The sequence below is a fragment of the Talpa europaea genome, assembly GCF_964194135.1.
Source record: "Talpa europaea genome assembly, chromosome: 1".
NCBI classification, from domain to species: Eukaryota; Metazoa; Chordata; class Mammalia; order Eulipotyphla; family Talpidae; genus Talpa; species Talpa europaea.
Genome location: NC_140073.1, coordinates 101,451,667 through 101,472,378, shown reverse-complemented (window position 1 = coordinate 101,472,378; position 20,712 = coordinate 101,451,667). Strand labels below are relative to the sequence as shown.

At 34.8% G+C, this 20,712-nt stretch overlaps 1 protein-coding gene across 1 annotated transcript in view; it reads right to left on the bottom strand.

Moving 5' to 3' along the window:
- Positions 1 to 19,471, bottom strand: part of PSMD14 (proteasome 26S subunit, non-ATPase 14) — a gene marked incomplete at both ends in the record, with an annotated part of 85,016 nt that extends 65,545 nt beyond the window's left edge. Inside the window, one exon of the mRNA XM_084236236.1 lies at positions 19,424 to 19,471. Coding sequence (XP_084092362.1) covers positions 19,424 to 19,471 — 48 coding nt within the window. The remainder of the gene's footprint in view (positions 1 to 19,423) is intronic.
- Positions 19,472 to 20,712: the final 1,241 nt, after the last annotated feature.

The following is a 20,712-nucleotide window of genomic DNA, read 5'->3' as shown; positions in this document are numbered from 1 at the left end:
AAAAAAAATAGACAAAAAAATTAAAAAAAAAAAAAAAACTACAATACCATGAAAGATTTTAAGGTGATGAAGTAGGTTGGTATCTTTTAGAGTGCAAAGTGATTTGAAACAAAGGATTTCTCTGGCTGACTTCTATGGAAGTTTGTCATTGACGTGTGTTCCTGAACTATGAAACATGAATATCTGGTATAAGGAATAGTTTCTCTTGATAAATTAAACACTGTGACGGAGAAAAATTGAACATTCACATATAAAAAATGTTCTTAAACCTGAACATTATCACACTTTGTGTATCACAAAGTAATTCAAAAAAAGTAATACACAAAGTAATTCAAAAAAAGTAAAAAAGGTAATTCAAAATGAATTAAAAACTGCTAAAATTTTTAAGCTATAATACTTGTAGAAGAAAACATAAGAGTGTATCTTATAGCCTTGGGTTAGCACTGACTTCTAAGATATCACACCAAAGTATAATTTATAACAGAAAATTTTTATAAGTTAGACTTCAAAATTAAGAGCTCTCTCTCTCTCCTTTGAAAAACATTGCTAAAGAGAGTAAGTAAATAATCCATAAACTGGGAGAAAATAGCTGCAAACAACATATTTGGTAAAGGAATTATCTACAATATGTAAAGTTCCTAAACCATTAATAGTTCAGTAGGGGTCACCCTAGTGGCGAAAGGGGTTAAGATGCATCCTATGAAGCTATCCGCAGCCATTGCAGCATGAGTTCGATCCCTGGCCAGGGAGGTGACCCACATGGCACAGCAGACCTCTCCTGACTCACCTGCTGCTTCCCTCAGTAGTGTATTTCAGTCAATCAGCCTGTTCTGTTCCCCACTCTGTCTCTGGTGAATCCTCTCATCCTCCACACCTCTGGCCTGTACCATGGTTCTTGTATGCATAAATAAATAAATCTTAAAAAAAAATAGTTCAGTAAATCTAGGCTACAGACTTGAATAAACACCTCACTAAAAAAGATATATTGATGGCAAATGAGCACATGAAAAAAATGTTCATCATGAGTCATAGGAAAATGGAAATTAAAACCACAATCAGATTATATTACCTATTAGAATGGCTACAATTTAAAAAAATCAAAGAAATCAAGGTTTTTTTTCAAGATTTAATTTTATTTATTTATGAATACAAGAGTGGGGGGGTGTAGTTCAGAGTTGTGTGGGGTATGAGGATTCACCAGAGACAGAGTGAGGAGCAGAACAGGAGGGCTGACTGAAATACACTGCTGAGGGGAGCAGCAGCGGGCAAGACAGGAGAGGTCTGCTGTGCCATGTGGGTCACTTCCCTGCCCAGGGATAGAACTCCTGCTGATAGTTTCATAGGGCTGAGACTTAACCCCTTGCAGGGAGGCCCAACCAAATCAATTTTTAAGGATGTGGAGGAACTGGAACTTTCACACAACTGCTGGTAGGAACATAAAATGGTACAACCACCTTGGAAAATCATTTGGCCTTTTTTAATAAATTAAACACATACCTACCTCATGATAGAGTCACCCCCCCGCCTCGGTATTTATCCAAGAGAAAAAAAAAAACATGTACACAATGTTTAGAGCATCTTTATTTATGACAACCTCAAAACTAAAACACCAAAATATGTAAGGGAACAGATAAACAAAATGTGGTATTGTATCTATCCAATGAAATACTACTCAGCAATAAAAGGAGATGAGCTATTGATGCACACTCAGAACAAACTACTATTGGTAATGGAAGCCAGACAAAAGAGTATCTACCATATGACTCTATTTAAAAATCTAGAAACTGCAAACTAAGTCATAATGGCAGCAGATGATGATTGTCTGAAGAATATGAAAGAGTGAATGGGGCGATCAAGGGGAATAAATAAATGTGGGGTGTACTGGATATTCACCATCATAGCTGCAGTAATGGTTTTGTTAAAACTCATCTACTTCAAATATATGTAGTTTACTGTATGTCAATTATATTGCTGAATAAAGCTATTAAAAATAAAAGGCTTATAAATGTTCATATCCTGAATTCTTTTAATGTAGAATGTGATAAAAGTTTTTAATGCGTATCTTTAGTGCCTCTTCCTGTGATCACTACCAAATATAGTGACTACAAAAAAACCGCTTATAAACATAGAACAAAAAAAGGTTTGCAAACAGGGTACAGCAGCTCAAAAAATCATGGTATCAGGGTGAAAAATAGCATTCATTCAAAAATGCCAATTTAAACTTTTAAGAGTACTTTTCCTAATTTTTAAAAAAAAAAAATCTTCTGACCCCACCCACCATGTGATTGGATTATAGCCTGTATTTACAAACATACTGCAGTTTCCAAACTTCATTTCTTATAATTTATAGTTCCAAAGTTCTTCAAAAGAAATTCTGGTCAAAGGAGACAAATTTAGTTAAGGATGCTTTACTAAGGCTGGACAACTCATTACAATGTTTTATGTTCCAAGACCACCATTCTTTCAGATTAAAGTACTTGATGAATGCTATGATTTTACAAAACAATATTAGATTCCCTCATCACTTTTACTGATATTCATATTATCAAACTAGTCTGAGAGGTATACTCATACTTACATTAAACAACTGAACTCAAATCTCCTAACAGTCTAATCCCCTTTCTGTATCATTTCAATTATTGCAAAAGTAACTTAAGTTTACATTTTGAAAAATAGTATTACTTACTGCTCACAGTCATCTGCACAGGCAGATTATCACATTAACAAAGAAAGACCATTTGCACTGTGTATTCCTAAAAATTCAGAATATAAAGAAGATGGCAATGCTATCAACCTGGCAAAACCCCTTCCCAAATTAAACTATTGCAAACAGGCATAAATATTTTGGAATCGAAAAGACTCCACCTGAAGTTGAATCTTAACTCTACCATTTAAAGTTAAGACTCATTCTCCCTGGTGAAGTGAAGCTAATCATAACCATGGTACTGGTTACTGTGAGGATTAAATAAAACACATGCATTTAGCAGAGTGCACGGCACACAGGGGCTACTAATCTACCTACCATTTCTTTTTTGTTGTTGTAAATTTTGTTTTTTTTTCCCATTTTATTATTTTATTTTTTTCCCTCTTTTTTTATTAATGAATTATTTTTTTTAAAGATTATTTATGCATACAAGAACCAGAGTACAGGCCAAACTCGCGGGAGGGTGAGAGTATTCACCAGCGACAGAGCGGGGAACAGAACAGGCAGACTGACTGAAATACACTGCTGAGGGGAGCAGCGGGAAGACAGGAGAGGTCTGCCTCACCATGTGGGTTGCTCCCTGGCTGGCTGGGGATCGAACTCATGCTGCAGAGGCTGCGGATTGCTTCATAGTGCGGTGCTTAACCCTTTGCGCCACCAGGGAGGCCCCCAAATGAATTATTTTTTTTCTTACATCGTTGTTAGTCTTCATAGTTCTCTACCTACCACTTCTAGTAATAAACTTTGAATACTTAAACTACCAATGTCTATCCTAATTTCAATATAAATATGTTTTAGAAACATACAAATTTAGATATAAAAAGGCTAATTAATACTTTTTCCTTTAACTGATTTTCACATAAAAACATACCTTTTAGGGACACAAATCAAAAAGAAAATGAGAAGTATAGCACAACATGCACAGACGTAGAGTATACACTTACAAAAGTTACTTCTTCAATATAATTCTAAGGGTTTTATTTCAAACAAGCAACAACACTGAAAATACTAAAGAAAAATTTATATCCAAACTCATAATAGACTTTCATAATCCATATAAATTTTAGGTCAGAAATTTTATTTTCCATTTATTAATAAGAAACCTTATTTTAATATGGTTTTCCGCCATATTCCCAAGTATCATAAAATTTTTAAATTTAAGTAATGTTTATATTAAGACAGTGACCCAACGTAAATTTAACTATTGGCTAACAGGCAAAGCAAGATGTAGTCTTTGAAATGTACAATTTTGAAGGCTGATATATAAACGTTCTAAATTAGCATATGAAAAGCAATCTACAGATGGCTATGTACAATTCAGAGAAGTCAAGTGAATAAAAGGTGGAGACTGTCTGTACTTACAAATCTAAAATGGGCTAAGCAAAGCCGTCTGAATGTTCTGCCACAATTCAACATTAAACATAGGTCTCTAGGCTTGCTATGGTCTCATTACTCAAATAATAAGCAACAGTAAGGCTATCATTATCTACCACCTCTAATTTGAGCTGCTAGCACCATTCCAGAGGTGCATTACATAACTTACTTCTAATAATGACATAATCACGTAAAATGGATATTACTGTGTAAATGAGGAAGCAAGCTGAGGCTCAAAGTTAAACCAATGTGTCTATCAGAGATGATAAAGGGGTGAAGTCTAAACTCAAAGTTGAATCCTACACTCTTTCTATCACATTAGGCTAAACTTACACTGATCACAAAGTAATTCTACTTCTAGGAATATACATGTTTTCAAAGGATATTTACTTCAACACTGTATATAAACTGAAAGATAGGATTCAGTCATTAAAAAAAGAAGGAAATCTTGCCAGTTGCACATGGATGGCCCCCAAAGGCATTATGCAAAGTGGCTGAAGTCAGAGAGAGGAAAAAAAAAACCAAATACTATACCTATATGTGGACTCTAAAACAAAACAAGCTCATAGATAACAGAGAACAGACTTATGACAGCCAGAGCAGGGAAATGAGGGAAGGGTGGGCAAAATGAGTGATGGGGTTAAAAGCTACAAACTTGCAGCTATAAAATAAGCCATGCATGTAATATACAGCATGGTGACAATAATTAAAATATATACTGCATATTTGAAAGTTACTAAGAGATCTTAAAAGTTCTCATTACAAGAATAAAACACTTATAAAAGACAGGAAACAACCTAACTGTATCTCAATAGAGGGCTGGCTAAATAAATCATGAATTAAAATGAAATAGCAAATAATCATTTAAAGAAAACAGAGAAGCTATATAAATAGGGATATGGAATGGGTTAATTCTTCAGGCTATACTATTAAGAATGCATATTGCATTGTCTGATATAATATTCACTGGCCACAAACAGCTATTTAAATATGTTATCTAAAATTAAGTAAAAATTTAAATATTTAGTTCCTCAGTCAAAAACCCCACATTTCAAGAGCTCGGTTACCACATGTGACTGACTAGTGGCTACTACACTGGGCAGCTAGGTACAATACACTTACATCCTCACAGCAAGTTCTGTTGGACAGCACTGATAGAGAATATCTTTGGAAGAACTGAAAGAAAATGGCAACGGTTGTTTCTAGGGAAGAGCACAAAAATGGCAAGGACACTTACTCAACATTTATACCTTCTGAACTCTATAACTTGTCACATACTACCTATTTAAAAATACCTTGTTTAGTTGTCAAAACATTGATATCTGCTAGTGACAAGCACAGCATTTCCAAGGCATAACAGTGAGAGGCTAATAAAAATCATCTCTTCAAGACTTCCTAGAATTAGTCCTGATGACTGTCCTAACTTCACTAAGAATTCATCTATTCACAAAACTAATTTGTTATTTCTAAGGAAGTAAGGGAACAGAGACAACAAAAGAAAAATGCTTACAACACATGAAAGTAGCTGTGGTCAAAAGGCATGTTCTTATGAGGTCTTATTGTCACATCTGTTTTTCTTTTTTATACTTCCATTTAATGCTTTTAAAAGAAGCTTCTTAAAATCAATAGTCTTTCAGTTCTGAAATCACTTCTCCCCATCCCTAATATGTTATTTCTTCAACTTCCACGACTGTAAAGGGAAAACTTGTTGCTTAATCAATGTTATTTACTAATTTCTAGAGATTTTTGTAAGAAGAGGGAATAAAAATAGCAAGGACACTTATTCAAACTTCTGAATTCTGTAACATATCACATACCACCAAACCTTTGAGAAGGTAAAAAGAAAAAAAAGAAAAAAAAAAAAAAACACCAAAAAACAGAGTGACCAGGTATTCCAAAACAACAAACAACACATTTGAATTGATACTCCTCTCATTGAGAAGATCAGCTGGGAGAGGCTGAAGGGCCTGATAATGTAGCAAATGTAGCAATTGCTTAAAATCTATCCTGGAAGAAACATGAATAGGAACAAGATCTCAAATTATCAACTTCTGCACATTCACACTACATTCTCATTTTCCCTTCCTCATCCATGAATCTCAGTCTCTGTATAGATCTAGCTCCAGAGCATGGCTTTTCATCCTTGTGCAATACATACTGCCTTTCACAATGAGTTTGGGCAGGTCAGACAAAAAGCCAAGCTAGCAGTGTACAAGAGGCAAAGGCGATGAATTAATCCCCACACAGACTGGTGACCAGGAAGCCTGCCCAAATTTCAGGTATCTAGGTTTGTGGGAAAAGAGGAAAAGCACTTACCAGATAGGAATGTCATTCAGAGATAACAGTATCTAATCATATCTATAAAAATTTGAGGAAGCTGACTTACTAAAGACTTCCTACAAAATAGAAGACCAAGTAAGGAAGATGTGACATAGTATGAAAGGAAATATTATTATTTACAGAAATTTGTGTTTTCAAGTCATTATTAAGTAAACTTTTAAAAGTAAAAATAACCAGTAAGTAATTTAAATCCTTAAAAATCTATAGGACACATGTTAAAATCATTTCACACAACTGCTACATGTAAAAAAATACAATACTTGCATGGCCTTAGATTACTACATATTTATTTAAGGGAGTGATACATTTGAAAATGAGTTTAAATTAATGAAAAAGTGCAAGAAACTTGCCAATGTGTGCCAGCTCCATGGCCACAGGCAATGAGCATCGCCCGCCTGTGCCAGTCAGATCACCAACCAACATTTCTCTGAAGACTAAAAGAAGCTGTTAACACTCTGGTTTAATCTCAGCACAGGCCAGAGAAGCAGATTAAGCAGAACTTTACATCAGTGGCAGGTCTCCCAAGTTCTCTTGATGCCACAGAATTCATAAGTGGGATCAGTATGTTCTAAAAAAACATGGAACTGGCAAAAGGAAAAAAAGGTTCCACAGCATCAAGCAGTGTAATACTTGAAACCTCATCATCAAAGTGACAGTTTTCAAGTGCCATTTATGATGCCCTAGTCTGGAAACATCCCAGCTAACCCATCTGATCAACAATTTCACAGATGGAAGCACTTGATGGCTAATTGGCAAGTCTATTATTCAAATAAAACAGCTCTCTGCACCTCTTCTTTCATTATTACAAATCAAGGTAGAACAAGACTGGTCATTCAAATTAGCTTAATAAGAGAGCCTCTTTTCCAAAATAATTTTTTTAATGTAACAACTCATTTGGCAGTTAGTTTAGAGCACTAATCAGTTTCCGATAGTAAGAAAAATGTTTTATGAGCTAAAAAAAAAAAAAACCTTCTTTAAAAAGTTGTACTGTTTGTATCCTATACCTTTATCAGTGTCAAAATATACATTATGATAGAGAATAAAATGAATAAAATATTCACTGATTCCTGAAATTTTCTTAAAACATGGACGAAGTATTACATGTCAGAATAAAGACAAAGCCCTCTCAAATATTTTAGGCTTCTAAAAATTTTCAAAGTAAGCATCTTACTCTTCATCTACATTTTCCAATAAAAATTTAAGACTATTTAAGGTATTTTTTCATTTATGAAGCAAGAGGCCAACGACAACACTATAGATACTAACTACCTGAGGAAGTGTTGATGATGTGGAATGGGTTTTGGTACAAGAAAGATTTGTGTTCCAACTCTAGCTCCACTTCTTGTTAGTTCCATGTCTCCACCTTATAATGCAGAAATAATTATTCCTTCCCATGTAGGATGCTGTGAGGATTAAGTGAGGATATTAAATACATAAAACACCTCAGATCAAAACATGGGAGGTACTCAGTATTAATCCCCTTGCCTCTCACACCCTCACCCATCCACTTCTATAAATTCTACAGGGGAATCCTGATACAATTATCAAACAACATGGGTTCTCTTAATGGATTCACACATTTGCTCTAGATCCCACTGACAATGACATTCCCTATGCAGAGTATCTGACTATCTCCCTATAGTATAACTACAATTTTCATAGCAAGCTGAAAGAACTCAAAGAAGAGTCACAGAAAGACGAAGATATAAAATATCTAAAGATCTCATTTAGTCTACTGAATAGGAATTATGTATAGTAACCAGAACCTGCAAATGGAAAGGAAATGGGAGACAAGAACTGTAAGGCAAACTAATATAAAATCAAACTATGAAAAATCAAAATCCCCTCCCTATTGTGATACAGCTATACACAGACACAAATACACAGACACAGAGATGCTGATATAGATATATGGGTAACAAAATGCATTCTACTAAGTAATGAAAGATTCCCATGTAGTAAAAGAACATATTTTCTCAAGAACAGAAAGGGATGTTTCCAAAACTAGGTTTTGCCTACTTTTGATAAGCATTTTGCTCCTAGTTACCAACTCTGATGTCTACAACACTAGGGAATAAGGAACAACTTAAAACAGCTACCACAGGCAGGTAAAAACATTATTAAGTAAAAAAAAAAAAAAAGAGGAAATGTATATACAATGTTTAAGAGAAAAGTTTAACTTTCATAATCATTAATTTACTCTTTTATTATCACAGATTCCTCCCCATTGTGTATGACACAGGCATTTAGTCTCCTGAAGAGAGGAGCCTGTGAATCACTGGCAACAGTTTGAAAAGCAGCACTGGGAGGCTGCCCAGTGGAGACCGCTGGCCTGCTCTGGTGGCAGTCTTCCAGGACACTGAACCCAAATTAGCATCCCACAAAGAACCACCTTGAATGTGTGTTATGGGAGAGAACACCAGTCCTGTCTGCCCAGTCCAAACAATAACATGAGCTGAAAAATGGGAAGTTATACTGTACAAGTTGAAGACTGGAAACCCCAAGATCAATGTACCAAATGAGCACAGTATCCAGTAAATTAAACATGTAAAACAATGCTGAGAATAGGGAAGGAAAAGACTGGATTTTTATGGTAACATCCCATACAGTTAACATATTGAGATGATACTGTATCTTAGATTGCTACATTAGACAGAGGCAATTTGTCTTATTTCTCATCTCATATATTCTTGTACCAAAAATAGCACCAGATGTTATAGTTACCATAAACTTGGACTTCAAATTTTAAATCTTAACATTTCATTTTTCCTCATAATTTTGGTTTTTTCTTTCATCGAATGTGATTAAATCTGGGAGACAGTTTCACTGTAATTAAAAATACACCACTGGGCTTCCCCTGGTGGCGAAGGCGGTTGAGCGCTGCACTGTGAAGCTGTCCGCAGCCTCTGCAGCGCCGGTTTGATCCTGGCCGCCCCGTGAGGGTCCCACATGGCCCAGCAGACCTCTCCTGTCGCGCCCGCTGCTCCCCTCAGCAGTGTATTTCGTCAGTCTGCCCGTTCTGTTCCTGCTCTATCTCTGGTGAATCCTCTCACCCTCCCGCGCATCTGCCCTATACCCTGGTTCTTGTATAAATAAATAAATCTTAAAATAAAAAAAATACACCACTGTTTTTCTTATGTTCCAAAGAATCCAAACAAAGTTATTCATGGTAATTAAATATTAAAGTAGAAATTTAACATTCACAAATATCAAAGATCTTTCCCCTTGGAAAACCAGTTGCAATTAGAATGTTAAAAAATGACACAGAAAAACAATAAAGCCCCATGAAGAATTTGCTTCCGTTTTACTTTTTTGAGACTTCTCAGAAATACTACATTTTTCATGTGGGTTTAATGTCTGCCCAGAAGAAATATACTATAACAACCAGAAAGAATATGCTCTAATTAGCTTGCTTTTGACCCAACCTCTTTCTTAAGTTTCTACTATAGAAACATCAGCTCAAGTACACAAATAGAATGATTATGAACTATACTTTTAGAAGTATAGTTATCACATAACAAGGGCAGCAAATAAAAAAAAAAAGGCATCTTGTATTTGCTCTGTATTGTGTTTCTAACGCAAAAATCACTATTTATTTGTAATTAAACAAAGAAATGAAACAATTAAAATGTAGTGACCCATCTCTACTTCTTAATAGTAAGAAATATGATCACATACCTACCAATATTTAGAAAGGCTCTTTGTAAATGTTCAAAGGATACTCAAAAAGTCAAAGAGAACAAGTAACCAGAAGCATGCATCAATATATAGAAATTGCCAATATAAACAGGTTAGTGCTCAATGAACATTTTTTAAAAAAGCCACAGAAGTATTACATTCCCAGACTTCAAACTATACTACAAAGCCATAATAATTAAAACAGCTCGGTATTGAACAAAAGCAGACACCAAACCAATGGAATCATATTGAAAACCCAGAAATAAAGCCACACATATATGGTCAACTAGTCTATGACAAAGGAGCAAAGGATGTGCACTGGAACAAGGAAAGTCTCTTCAATCAATGGTGTCGGGAAAACTGGATGACTACATGCAAAATAATGAAACTAGATTACCACCTCTAGTAGTAATCAAGAATACAAAACCAACTCAAAATGGATAAAAGACTTGAATGTAAGACCTGAAGCCATAAAATATATAGAAGAAAGCACAGGCACATCACTACATGATATATATCTCAGAAACATCTTTAATGACTCATTCCCAGAAGCAATAAAAATGAAGGAATAAACAACTGTGACTACATCAAACTAAGAAGCTTCTATTCAGCAAAAGAAGCAATAACCAAAATGAAGAGACAACCCACAAATTGGGAAAAAGTATCTGTACTCCATACAATTGATAAGGGACTGACATCAAAGATCTACAAAGAGCTTACACAACTCAACAAAAACATGGCACTAAGACACTTCTCCAGAGAGGAAATACAAATGGCTAACAGGTATATGAACAAAAGTTCAACATCACTTATGATGAGGGGAATGCAAATCAAAACCAATGAGCTTCCATCTCACACGAGTGAAAGAGAAAGGTCCATATTTAAAAAACTGGTGACAACAAATGCTGGCAAAGATAAAGGGGGAAAGAAAACCTCTTACATTGCTGCTGGGAATGCAAAGTGGTCTAACCACTATGGAGCTGTGTGGAGGTTCTTCAAATTACTAAAAAATGGATCCACCACATACATGATCTAGTGATTCCACTCCTAGGAATCTACTCAAAGGACACAAAAACATTAATTCCAACAGAAACCTGCACTTCTATGTTTATTGCAGCACTTTTTACAATAGCTAGGATATGGAAACCTAAATGCCCAAAAATAGATGAATGGATCAGAGATGTGGTATATTCACACAATGGAATACTACTCAGCAATCAAAAAAAAGATAAACTCGTGCTATTTGCAGCAACATGGATACAGCTAGAAGGGATTTTGCTCAGTGAAATAAGTCAGAAGGAATAAGAAAAATAGCAGGTGGTTTCACTCATAGGAGGAATACAGGGAAACCGAACAAAGCATCAAAAAAAAACGTAAACTTGCAGGCAAACTATAATCTGAGGCATACAGTAGGGAGGGGTTAGGTAGAGGGATCAAAACAGAGGAGGGAAGCGTGCAAGGGACTATGGTGATGGTTCACAGGTGATGTGGTGATAGATTTACAGGAATTACACCTGAGAGGAAAAATCAAATATTGTACAAAAATGAACAATAGTGCAGAAAATAAAGTTTAATCAAAAGAAAAAAAAAAAAGGTAAGGAGCCTCTTCTAAATGCCTGCTGTAGTAAATAAAGGTTTTATTATAAATGTGACAAGTATAAAGATTAATTGTAGGGCCTCCCCGGTGGCGCAGCGGTTGAGCGCTGGGTTGCGAAACTGCGCGCGGCCTCTGCGGCCCCGGTTCAATCCCTGGCTGCTCCCCGGCCACCGGAGGAGGGTCCCACATGGCGCGCAGACCTCTCCTGCCGCCCGCTGCTCCCCTCAGCAGTGTACTTCGGTCCTTCTGCCTGCTCTGCTCCCCGCTCTGGCTCTGGTGAATTCTCTCACCCTCCCTCCCGCGCTTCTGACTGTACCCAGTGCATGTATAAACAAAACAAACAAACAAACCAGCAAACAAATAAATAAAGCATGCCTCTATTAAAAAAAAAAAAAGATTAATTGTATACATTAATCTATGTTTGGTTTAAGTCACATCAGAATCACTTTAGTAGATACACAACAAAAATAAAAACTTAATTGTAACTTATTTTAAAATCATACTGTAGTTGCTTCTTGTCTCTGCTCCCATTCTTGTCATCTTTGGTCTCATCTCCAGAGTATCCTGGTTCTTTAAAAATGTTACATCTGATGAACATTAACATCCTTGCTAAGACACTTGAATACACTTGAATGAATGTTCTACAAGGCCAATACACTTGAATGAATGTTCAAGGCCCTACATGATCTTGTCACTGATATCCTAGTCTCTCCTAATCTACTGTTATCCTCTTTAATTCCAAGACTACGGTAGAATATGGAACATCTTAGTGAGGCAAAAGAAAAAAACACCGAAAAAGCCTAACTGGTACAACTCTGCCTTCAATTACCATTTCCCTAATACATAGTAGGTTGAGTATCTTTTTATTTATTTTTTTAAAGATTTATTTATTTATGCATACAAGAGCTGGGGTACAGGCCAGAGATGTTGGGGGGGTTGAGAGGATTCACCAGAGACAGAGCAGGGAACAGAACAGGCAGACTGATTGAAATACACTGTTGAGGGGAGAAGCAGGCGAGACAGGAAAGGTCTGCCGTACCATGCACCTCCCCAGCCCGGGATAGAACTCGTGCTGCAGTGGCTTTGGCTAGTTTCATAGTACTGACACCTAAGGGAGGCCCCACTGAGTATCTTTTAGTATGCTTGGCAATTCTTGCTCTACGAATTACGGTTTCATGTTTTCTTTTAAGGTTGTCTCTTTTGAATTACAGATTAAATGTGTTGCAAATTATCTTCTCTCCTATTGTTTCTCTTTTATTTCTATTATCTTTGTTGGAACAAGAGTCAAATATTGAGGCAGTTACATCATCACTCTTTTCTTCTGAATTATGTTTCCTACCTTGAGATCCTAAAGACATAAAATTTTCTTTCAAAAAAAATTGGGGGGTTAGTTTCTGCATGTTTAGCATGTTCACAACTAATTTATATTATCCTTATAAAAACCATTTAAGATAGGTATTTTTAATTCATTTTAAAGATATGGCAAGTGAATTTTTAATTATTTCTTGTTGGGATTAAATACACACAACATAAAATTTGCCACTTTAAAAAACACATTTCTAAATGTACAGTTTTGTGCATTTTCAGTACATTCATATTATCAAATATCACCATCACACATCTCCAGAGCTTTTTCATCTTCCCAAACTGAAACTCTGAATCCAATTAAACACTAATTCCCCACTCTGCCACACCCCCAACATCTGGTAACCACCTTTCTACTTTCTGCCTTTATGAATCTGATTTTTTCCATATATATGTAGAATAATACAGTATTTATCCTCTCATTTAACATGAAGTTCTCAAGAGTCAACTATATTTTAGCATGTGTTAGAATTTCATTCCAGTAATGCTGAATAATAGTCCACTGACTATTTGTAGCACATTTATTTATCCATTCATTCACTGAGAGATATTGGTGTTCTTTCCACCTTTTGCTGGTATGGGTAATAATGACATGAGCATTGGTGTAAAAATATCCATTTGAGTCCCTGTTTTCAATTCTTTGGGGTATAGATATCAAGAGACAGAATAGTAGGACCATATGGCAATTTTATGTTTAATTTTTTGAGGAACCACTGTACTGTTTTTCACAGGGCTCATACAATCCGACATTTTTACTAATAATGCACAAAGGTTCCAATTTCTTTACATCCTCACCAACACCTGTCATTTTCTAGCTTTTTTGGATAATAGCAATCCTAAGAAGCATGTCTTCCAAAATAATAAAATTTGATTTTCACAAGTAGGTTTTCAGTCTATTTGGTGTACAGAATAGGGGAGGAATCTAAATTAGTTTTCCTCTGAAAAGATACACAAATAAGTAAAATGAAATATAATAAATTTGTGATCCCCCCATTTGTAAAGTCACTTGTTTCACTATCATTTAATTAATAGGACTCTACCTCCCCACTACTTTTTAATATCATGTCTATCACCAATCAAGTACTCATATATGCAAGTCTATTTCTCAGCTTTTTGGGGAAAATATTGATCTACCTGACTATCTCTACACCAACTTGAGTCACTCATTACTAAAATATATTTTGATATTTGGCACAGCAAGTTTCTTTTTCCTTTGTAAGGATTTCATGGCTATTCTTAAACAGTTTTCTCTTACATGAATATAGAAATGGTTTTCTAATTCCACAGAAATTCTGGTTGGTATTTTTACCAAACTATATCGAATTTATGATTAATTGGAGAGAACTGGGATGTAATATTTATTTAGAGTCCTCATCCATGGAAATGGTACAATTTCTCCCATTATCCCAGTCATTTTCCCATTGTTAAAGTTATCCTTTCTATAAAGCAGTAGACCAGGGCCTCCCTGGGTGGTCCAGGGGGTAAGTCTTAGCACTACCACTGAAACAGGCCTCCAGAGGCAAAGGCACCTGAGTACCATCCCTGGCCAGGGAGCTAACCCACATGGCACAGCAGACCTCTCCTGTTTTGCCCAGTGCTCCCCTTAACAGTGTATTTCAGTGGATCTGCCTGTTCTACTCCCCACTCTGTCTCTAGTGAATCCACTCACCCCTCCCCCTGCACCTCTGGCCTACACCACAGTTCTTCCACATGAAAATAAATAAAAGAATAAAAATCTTACAATAAAGGAGTAATTCTACTTTAAGGTCCATCATAGGAAACCAGAAAAAGTTATTAGTTACATATACAAAATCCATGTTGTGTGGAGTTGGGAGTTATAACAAAATAGATGATTCATGAAATTAGTTTTTAAAATCTAGTCACCTGAAGTCCCTCCAAATGTAGCTTGCATCTCACTATTTTCAGAAAGCCTTTTCTGACTATTCACCTATGCAATTTTCCCTTATGTTTGTACCTGGAAACTACTGAGGTCTATATCAGAAAGATATAAACTGATGACTTACAGGTAATACACTCCTGCATATATGCAGTGACTTCTGCATAATGTTTCTATAAAAAAAACTGGAGACAAAAAATTGGGTATTTAACACATACACACACAAAAGCACACGATTTCTGACTTTGCTTTAAAACTTAAAGAATATCATCTCATTCAGGCACCAACCTAAGAGAGACTCCATATCTATGATTCCTTGATTATGACAGCAAATAAATCAGATTCAAAATGCTTCCACCTAAAAGTGTCCTGTTAATTCCCAACTCATATTATTTTAGTCAAAGCAAAATCATGAGCAGGCTAACTTCAAAAATGATGACAAAATATAATTCTTTTATGTGCTTAGAAGGTTGAAAGTCAAAAATATTTCATATAAATAATGACTTTGCCTTCAATCTCTTCCTCTCTGCCTATTTTCCAAACTAAAATAACTACTCAAAAGCAGATTGAATTATCTCATAACTTGCTAAATATAAATCTTTGTGAAAACTACAATGCCTATGGGGGGAAAAGTTGAAGCACTAAGAATGATATTCAACACCTTTCATAATCCACTCCAAATTACTTTCCCAGCATCTTTTCCCATTACTTAACCTCACATAACCTATTCTCCAGTCTTTCTGAATGTTTTGGTATATATTCGCAAATTTAGCTCAAATATCATCTCCTCCATTCAGTCTCATTTTCTCTTTTTGTAGATAAAAAATAAACCCTAAATCTACTAACATATCACATTATTTATAATGAACACTAATATTTAGTTATTCAGTGTAACTGCCACATTATGTACCAGGCCTTTAAAACATAATTTATATGTATCTACTAAAATACAAGGACCCTAGGTTAAGCAATGACATTTTTATCTATCTTAGTATTCCCTATGGCTAATACCTGAAAACACTGGCCTAACATTCAAATACTGATATTTTACATAAGTTTCATGTACTTCTATGCTTTAACTTGACTGTTTCTAAAGTTAAAATGGACCCAGAGATTTAAACTAAAACTGTTGGACACTGAAAATTATACTTGGGCTATGCCCATCTCTTGAGTTTTGTCTTCACGGCTTTGGAAATAGTTCTAGTCCAATCAAGCAGCCAAATTACAACCGTAAATGTTTTTAATAGAATCACCTTACATGTTTAGTAATTTCAGTTTAAAAGCACTCTTCAGGGTCTTCCTGGTGGCATAAAGGGTTAAGACGCAACCTTTGAAGCTATCTGCAGCCACTGCAGCATGAGTTCAATCCCCGGCCAGGGAGCTACTCACATGGTATAGCAGACCTCTCCTTATTCACCCGCTGCTCCCCTCAGCAGTGTATTTCAGTCAATTCACCTGTCCTGTTTCCTACTGTCTTTGGTGAAACCTCTCACCCCCCATACCTCTGGCCTATACCCCTGTTCTCGTATACATAAATAAATCTTTAAAATAAATGCACTCTTCAGTTTAAAAGCAATTTAAAAACACTTGAATTTAAAGTTATTAGTTTACAGATTTAAATAGTTCAAATAAAACATTTGTTTCCACTTTAAATCACTGGTAAGTTATATTGAAGTACGAAACTATGGAAAGATTCCATGACTTTAGCTTATCATTTTTCAAGTTTTAAAATCTAAAAAATGTAACATTAAAAAAAAATTTTAAGTTCTTTTGTAGATATGGACACCAAGATGAAAAACTAGATAAAGTTACCATGATAAAGCTAATAGAAGAGAAAGTTTTACGAAAGATTATAAACAGTGTGGAAATTAAAGTCTAGCTAAAAAAGCACTAAAACCAGGCCAATAGATTTGCCAACTTGAACAATTCCTGCTTAAAAGGAGGTCAGAATATAGTCTCATTAGAGTCAATAGAAGTAAGAAAGTAGAATATGTAAGCGTAAGCTATTACTTACAGAATTCTAGAAATAATTCTAGAAATAAATGAAAGGAAAGGGTAAATGGTAGGATGCAGTGAAGTTCTACTGTATTTTGGATACAGGAGATGTAAACATCTTTGCAGGGAAAGGGGTAGGTACAGATAAAGCAACATTTTAAAAGAAGATGTAATCAGAGAATAAATGGAAGGACTAGGTTGAAAAGAGACAGGTGGCTGCTAGTCAGAAAAAGTTAAGAATCCTGAGAATGGATGAGAGAACTGTGTTCTGCTCCTATCCTATGTTTAACAAGGGCCACTTGCAAATTTACCAATAAGTGACCTACCCCTATTTATAAGGAAAAACTGTCTTTTCCATTAAATGGTAAAGCACTAATACTTCCTAAAGATTTTTGGAGGGAGAAAACAAATTATGTCTCCTTTTCTAATTTTTATTGGCTGCTATGCATAATCTACTAGGAAAAGTAGCTATTATCATTCTAAAATGTTATTCCTATTCATTCAAAAATAATATATTTAGCATTTCATGTTAGTCAAGTATTAGATTAACTACATTTTAAGAAAAAAATTAATTGTTGAATAGTTAGTATTTGATAAAGGAGATATCACAGAAATAATAGCCCTACAAATTATTTCCTTTTAGGTTTGTCATCTAATTGGGGAGATAAACCATACACACAAAATGACAGATTCTTAAGCAACATATTTTTAAGTTAAAATGAATATACAAACTGAGGACAGAGGGGCTGATAAAATGGAGGAAAAAGTAAGGAACGGTTGTTGAACCAATATTTAGTTTTCCACTGAAGGCAAAAGTTTGCAGTGTTCACTGATATGTGATATAGTTCAACTGGAAGTCAATAAAGCCATTATTTCATGTTAAGCAACTTCTGAGTATGGATTTCCAGCATGGACACAGAATTTATTACATCAAAAACTTAAGCATAATTTACAGGTAAATTATGTATTATCATTGTTATTACTAGTTTCAGAGTAGAGAAGTTAGCTAGAATGTTTTCAAAACTATGGAAGCAGTTTTGGAAGGGCCAAGTTCAAAGGGCTTTAGGCCTCTTCAGAGAATGGATTACATAGCTTACAAAAATGAAGGACCATGAAGAAATAGGCTGCCAGTAAATGAGCATGAGAAATATCCAACACTAACAAAAGTAAATTAAAAATAACTGAAGTGTACACAAGAATGCTATATAGAATTACAAAATGATTTCAACTTTCTAAAAGGAATTATTAGTCATAAATCACGATAGACCTAATCAAAGAATGCTTGTAAAAGGCCTCTAAAACACTGAAAATTTAATGAAGTCTCAAACAAAACTGTTTCTTACACAAAATAAAGACTACTTTGGGGACCTCCCTGGTGGCGCAAAGGGTTAAGTCTCGGCACTATCAAGCTATCAGCAGCCACTGCACAAGTTCGAGCCCAGGCCAAGGAGCTGACCTACATGGCACAGCAGACCTCTCCTGTCTCTCCTGCTGTTCCCCTCAACAGTGTATTTCAGTCAATGCGCCTGTTGTGCTTCCCACTCCATCTCTGGTGAATCCTTTTTCCCCCTCTCCCCTGCACCTCTGGGCTGCATCCAGTTCTTGTATGCATAAATAAAAATAAATCTTTACATACAGACTACTTTGAATAAAGACAAAGTCATTGATAGTGACACAGAAGTGAGGGAAAGCTGGAAACTAAAGAGGTTAAATAGGTAGGTTATAAAATAACCCCAAAATTTGGTCATAAAACAATACATTACAAAAAAGTCTCAGGAAAGAAACAACAGTCATCTCTTCTGTGAATGAAGAGATGAAAGATAACTAGTGTAAAACTCTAAAGAGGCAGAATTACTTCTTTAGTTAAAAGCAGATAGCATATCCTAGGAGAAAAGTTCCATTTGCCCAACAGCATGGAACAAGATAAATAATAATATTAAAGCAACTGAAAATTCAGTTAATTTTAATAAGAACAGAAAGAAAACATATAGCAATTTTTTTAAAAAAATGATATAATACCTATTAATTCATAATTACTAGAAGGAATTTATTGTTGGTTAAGACTATACAAACATTCTATGGTTCAGTTTCTGGAATTCACCAAGAGCAGAAAAACTACATGCCATGTTTACTTTCTAATATATTATCTCTAAAGTCTACATATATTGCAAACCCAGAAACAAGATATTTTGCATCAATTTTTTTAGTAAAAGACAATTTTGATAATCTCATATAACCCCAATTTTTAAATTAAAACAGAGAGAAAATTTTTATTCCTAAGAGAAAATTAATTGAAAATGTTCTCCACACTTTACTTAGTGTTGCAATATAGCAATCAGCAATAGGTAAATTCTTACCATTAGGTTATTTCTGAGTCAAGTTTCTTTGGTGTGATTTTTTTTTTTTTTTTTTTTTGGATAACTAAAGAAAGGCATATAGTTTACAAAGAAATACTGAGAGTCTATATACTAACCTGGCCCAGTCCAGGCATACCTCCTCCAAGTCTAAGAAGTCTGTCCATATTTCTAGAAAACAGAAACAAAGGAAAACGTTCCTAAGCACAAAAGTGTTTACTCAATTGCTATCTATATAATTCACCTTCAGTCACTCAGTATGTCAAAAATATTGGTGGTAATTACAACACAACATCAGACTTCCTGTTAATTAACACCACATATTAATTCAAGAAGCTGTCTTCCATGCTAATTAACAGACCTTATTTTACTGCTTTGGTTTTGGGTTATCCCCAGTTTTAAAGACAAGCAATCTTAGCATACTTTCAAAACTTTGCTATCATTAAGTTAATTATATTTTCTTATTGTTATCTAATAAAGTACCTGTACGAGGAAAAAGTGCCTGAAATGCTTATCATATGTATGATTGAATTTCCTTCAATTTGTCCAGAGTGTACAAATAAAAATCCTCACTTTTAAATTAAATTTTAACATCCTCATTAGTAAGTTCTGTGCTAATTAACTTACAGCTTGTCAGTTATCATCAAAACTACATGTGAAAGACATTGTGAGCAGATTATGGATCTCTGAATTAGCATCAAAGGCTTTTAAAAAACGAACTCATTATACTAAAAGAAATGTAAAGTAAACATTAACTGCATTAAGATAGTGTTCTAAAACCTACACAGATATTTCGTGTTTTTTCAGATGTTGTGGACACACACATCTCGTTCACTACAGAAATTGAAAACTGCTGTTCTCAATTATAACTTTAGAGTTAATCAATACAAAGAGAATTAACTTCGAAACATCAATTTAATATGTTTTTTATATGTGGGATAACTACAGGAAGGCATTCTCCTAAACTTAAAAAACTCCCAGAAATTAAAGAAAAGAAATAGTAATTGTACTGATATCACTTCAAATACAGAAAAAGGAGGAATAAAATTGTAAAAATTAATATAAACACAAATGCTTTAAACATGACAATGATACGGCTTTGTTCTATTTGAAAATTGCTACTGTGCCTTAAAATTCTTCTCCCTAAGGGTATACTTTAGAAAATGATACTATTATAAATTACATTCTAAATTAAATGCTAACAAATTAGTTGAGTCATTTGTCCATATTGCCATATATATTGGTATATATATTGCCCAATCATATTTGTTGACTTCACTAACAATTTAATCCTGTGCATTTATATAACAATGTTAATATTGCAAGCTTTATTAAAGTTCATATATAGAAAAGTGCACAAATGACAATGCCATAGAATCTTCACCATGTGAAAACAAATATCCATCAC